At 47.8% G+C, this 5,137-nt stretch overlaps 1 protein-coding gene across 2 annotated transcripts in view; it reads left to right on the top strand.

The window, feature by feature from the left end:
• Nucleotides 1–5,137, top strand: part of radil2a (Ras association and DIL domains 2a) — a 22,094-nt gene that overhangs the window by 15,697 nt on the left and 1,260 nt on the right. Inside the window, exons 11-13 of one of the 2 annotated variants that reach the window (XM_016661698.1) lie at nucleotides 300–444; nucleotides 1,734–1,915; nucleotides 1,988–2,288. In XM_016661698.1, coding sequence (XP_016517184.1) covers nucleotides 300–444; nucleotides 1,734–1,915; nucleotides 1,988–2,288 — 628 coding nt within the window. Of the gene's footprint in view, nucleotides 1–299; nucleotides 445–1,733; nucleotides 2,289–5,137 lie in introns of both variants that reach the window. The other variant, XM_007573838.2, reaches the window with a different exon arrangement.

Genomic DNA, 5,137 nt, shown 5'->3' with positions numbered 1-5,137 from the left:
CTGCTGCTGCTTGAGCTGCTGCTGCAGTGGATAACCCAGCCTGCTGGGGTCTCGCCTGCTAGGAGCATTTAGCTTCCAGACAAAACATCCAGAGACAATTTTAGGTTTCTGTTGTTAACAGACAGATTTAAAACTCCGCCTCCAGTCGGACTCGGCCGTCACACAGAACGTCTCACTTCCTCTGATTCAGCTGGAAAGAACCACGTGACGTTTGACTCGCGCCTTTCCTGGGGTTTTTCCTCATCTATTGATGTTTATCACCTCCAGCATCGATGACCTTTCTGTCTGTGGCCCTGCAGGCGTCCTGGGCGTCCCTCAGGGCCGAGTTCGCCGCCCTGACGCCGGCTCAGCTGCACCACATGCTGAGGGAGTACGGCGGCGGGAAGCCCCGCCCCCCTGGGTGGAGCCCGGCAGCGGAGGAGGCGGAGGACGCGCTCAGGACCGGTGAGTCTTTTTCATTTTTCTAACTGGAGAGCAGCTTGCCCCCAGCTGCAGGACAGCGCCATGCAGATTTACTTAGCATTATTACTCGGATCGGCCCAGTACTTTATAGGACCGGTTACCAGCAGTGTCTACGGAAGTTATTTGGGTCCAGAATGAAGAACCTCTGTGAGCGGCCTTTCCTCTGCAGCCTGAACCATCGTTTGTCAGACAGGCAGCATGAATCTGCAGCAGAAGAACCAGACGGTAAATCTGAACGTCTGAAAACCTTCACTGCAGTCGCAGCTAGTTACCAACCGCCACAAAACAGTCAGACTCAGGGAAAAACAGGAATTGAACTTCCAGACCTGCTGTGTGACTGTAGACTTTGACTAGGCCACATGAACAGCTCTGGCTGCAGGTGAAGCTCCGCCTCCAACAGCTTTTCCTCCATCTACTCTCAGCAGCTTCCCACAGCATCATGCTGCCTTCACCGTGTTTTCACCTCAAAGCGATTTTCATGTTGGCCAAAAAGTCGAGTGTTGTAGAACCTTGATCCCGACCCGTTTCCTAGGTGACCGGGTCAACACTGAGGTTAAAGAACAGTTCTAGAAAAACATCCTGATCTTTACATGTTGGATTGATTTCTGTAGCTGTAATTTCTATGAAAATCATTTGGACCCATTTGGACCTGTTTGAACCCGTTTGGACCCGTTTGAACCCGTTTGGACCCGGCTGTTCCAGGATCTCGCTGTTGACAGTAAACTGGAGCAGCAGGAATCCCAGCAGCTCTGATGTGGCGGGCATGTTTGGACCTGATGAACGGAAAGCAGGCAGGAGAAACAGGAACATGCAGCGACACCACAGGAACCCGGCTGGACCGGACCGGGTCAAGTTAGTCTGAACCCAGTTGTTCTGATCCGGTTCCAGCTGGTTTCATTGATTCTGATTCTGTGTTCATGAATCGCTGAGGAAACTAAATACTGGAGGAAAAAGATTCACTGCTGAGTCCAGAGCTGAAACTAATGATGATTATTAGTAATCAATTACTCTGATGATTAATCAGGTGTAAATATTGGCATTTAAGCTTTTATACAATGTTAGAAATACATTAAAAGATGGAAACAATTAAATTCATATTTTAAACATTTATTTTCCTGAACGACGGTGAACCTTTAGAGACCATTTAGTAAAAGATGTAGATTAAAAACAATCGTATCAATCATCAATAGTCGGGCTGATCTCTGTTGTTGATGATTGATTACTGATTGCTCTGTGTTATTGATTACTGATCGCTAATCGCTCCCCGGCAGCAGACGTCCTGCTGGGTCTGGACCGCCATCCTCCTCTCATCCTGCCCAGCAGCTGCTTCCAGCTGGAGTCGGCTAAGGTTCTGTCTGACCCGGTTCTGTTGGAGCAGCTGGCCCGCCTGCAGGCCTGGATCAGCCGACTGCCGCTCAGTGAGACCCAGAGCCCGGGTTCTGTTCTGGAGCGGGTAAGGAGGTTCTGTGACCCGGGTCGGGTCAGGAAAAGCCTCGGCGTCTCTGACCGGCCGCGTGTCGCCCAGACTCAGGTTCCTGACAGATCGAGCAGCGCCGGACCCACAGCGACCCGTCCCAGTCCGGACGGGAAGTCCGACCCGCTCTCCTCTTCAGAACCGGGTCAGGGCAGAGAGTCGCACGGTGACCTGAGCCGCTGCGAGGCGGTTCTGGCCCAGAAGCTGAAGAACCTGCAGCTGCAGAACGCCCTGCCGGGTCCGGCCGGCACCGGATACCACAAGAGCCTGGCTCTGGACCCGTCCTGCCTGCTGACGCCGCCCAACACCCCACAAGGCCCGGAGCCCGGCGAGCCCGAGGCGCCGCACACAGGTAACTAGAGGTCAGAGGTCAGCAGCAGACTTCTGTCTTCATGAGGCCAAACAGAGGTCAACATGGAGAACACGGCCCGGTTCAGTTTAGAGCTCAGGCCTCTGATTGGCTCAGACTGATCCAGAGGAGTCATGTTCATGACGGACGTCATGTCAGTCTTATGCTCACCCCGTCAAATAAAGTGTTACCCAAAATGCTTACATGTTTGTTCAGTTTTGGTAAAATTGGCTATGAAATGGCTTTTGAGAACTCGGTTTGCTCTAATTAATGCTTAATCGGTTCAATAATCGATTCATTGTGATTAACCTGATGAATCATTCCAGTGCTAATCGAAAGCAGGAATATGTAAATAGGATTAGATGTGATTATTTTTCTTCAATCCATCCATCCATCTTCTGGGCGAGAGGCAGGTTTGTTCTTTAGTCCTTCAGATAAAATTAGAAACTTTTTTACTCTGAAACCAGAGAAACTTGTTGGTTTAAACTCATTTAAATAAATGAATCTGAAAGCAGGAAAACCAGAGCAGGGACCGGGCCTGAACCTGTCTGGAACCAGAACCGGCTGGTAAACCAGATCTGTTGGATCCAACAGAAACCTGCTCTGGTTTCTGTTGGATCCAACGGTCGGACATGGATCAGACATCCTGGCTTCATGTTCTACTCTCTCTGAAGGTCAGGAGGTTAAAGGGCAAAGGTCAGCAAGGGGGGTAAGGGGGTGGCTGGTTACTTTTTCAGAAGGAACGCAACTTTTTAGTATTTTTTGTGAAAACTGAGCAACAATTTAAGATTAAAACTGAGATTATCTTTAGTTTTAAGTGTTTTTAAAATAGTAAAGAGTCAAACCTTTCAGCCTCGTGCCGTGGCACTAATCAGGCGATAACTAGGTGCTAACCAGGCACTAACCAGGCATCAACCAGGTGCTAACCAGGCACTAACCGGTTGCTAACCAATTGTTAACATGCGCTAACCAGGCATCAACCAGGTGCTAACCAGGCACTAATCAGGCGATAACTAGGTGCTAACCAGGCACTAACCGGTTGCTAACCAATTGTTAACATGCGCTAACCAGGCATCAACCAGGTGCTAACCAGGCGCTAACCAGGCGCTAACCGGTGCTAACCAGGCGCTAACCGGTGCTAACCAGGCGCTATCCCCTCCTGCGCTCCATGACCGCCCTGGTGTTCTTGTGCCTTCTTCTTCCAGGCGTCAGCAGGAGGATTTGGTTGATCTTCATCAGGAGTCTCGACTCTCATTGGCTGCTGTCGTTTTCTCTGAGCTTCTGTTGAAAGGCTAAATGCGTTAAGGCGTTAGCCTGACAGCGAGCCATCTGGCACCATCGCCGTCTGCCTCTAATGGCTGCTAATTCCTCACCAGTAATTACAGCCTGTTAACAGTCACATAACTTTAATGTTCATTTACATGCAGAAATAATAAAAAAGTTTTAGTTCTCATCGGAGAGCTCCTTCAGTTCATCACGTCGTTTATTATTTGAGATGAAACAGAATCTCTCAGTGATTTAAATATTTTGCCTGATTTAATGTGATCATTATTACAAATATATTCATGTGTTATTGTAGTAACTGTATTAACTAAAGTAGATGATGTCCTATTAATTAATGGGTTCTGGGATAATTGGCAGAAAATTAACAACAAAAATGTATTAAAAGTTAATAAAAAATATGAATATTTTGGGCCGGTATATGTTATACAAATTCCTCTATTGTTTGGCAACCCTGTTGGCTTCGCTCCAGTTCACCTGTGGAAGTTTAGCCCCGCCCCCAACAAAATGTTAGTCCACCCCCAGTGGGCGGGGCCTGGGTGGGGGCGTGGTCAGGATGGGGGAAATGTTGCTGCCAGTGCAGCGACTTATTTTTCTGTTGTTCTGTTTGGAGGCGGCATGTGATTCACATTTCAACCCACAGAGGGCAGCACTGACACGAGTTTAGGCCAAATATTCCAGAATTAAACACATTTATACAAAAATCTCAAAATTTGCACAGAAATAAGTTAAACAGTTTACCTGCAAAAAAGTTAATTCAGGTTTTAGTTGCTTTTTAAACACCCACAATCCTTTGCTGCATGACCAGCCCCTCCCCTCCAGGAATAAACGTCGGTCCAGTTTTACTGACTGATGCTGATCTGAATGCCATCAAGCCGTGCTTCCTTATTACTATTGATCATATTTTTGCCATTTCTTCCTGGTGCGAGCCGAGTGGCTGGATCCCCTGGGATCCTGCCGGATCCCAGGGGATCCTGATGGACTCCGTTGGATCCCCGGCCTGACCCTCGTCTCTGTGGTTCTGCCCAGATTAGTAATCCTTTAATCTGTGATGTCAGGACGGACAGCAGCGCCGGTCATGGGAATTTCCAGCTGGGTTGGTGTCTGGAATCTGAATGTGTGGCTTTATTCAGGATCGGCTGGGAGGGGGGGAGGATGAGGAAGAGGAGAGGAAGGATGCTAACCTGATGCTGTTTGACTGTTTAACGGTTTCATGATGGCTGATAAAAGCTTCATGATGTCACCGCTGAGTCATCGGCTCCACCCGGTAATGAGGGTTTCTACTGGTTTATTCCCAGTCTAACCACTAACTTTGGTTCTTCAGTCCAGCAGCCTGGGAACAGAAAAACTCATAAAATCTGTGAACTTTGTCTGAGCTCGGCATTTATCGGAAAAAACTTCCTGATTTATCGGCTCAATAAACGTCAATGTTTAAAAAAACAAACTTAGTTTTATTGAACAATTATTTAAATATTTTTCCACTGTTGTTCAACAAAACCAATAAAAATTTAAAATTTGATCTGAATCCAGAGAATCTGGAAACTTTAATTCACTGACTGTCCAACATCTGG

The sequence above is a fragment of the Poecilia formosa genome, unplaced genomic scaffold, assembly GCF_000485575.1.
Source record: "Poecilia formosa unplaced genomic scaffold, Poecilia_formosa-5.1.2 Scaffold339, whole genome shotgun sequence".
NCBI lineage: Eukaryota > Metazoa > Chordata > Actinopteri > Cyprinodontiformes > Poeciliidae > Poecilia > Poecilia formosa.
Note: the sequence above shows the minus strand (reverse complement) of the source record. Positions and strands in the feature narration are given on the sequence as shown.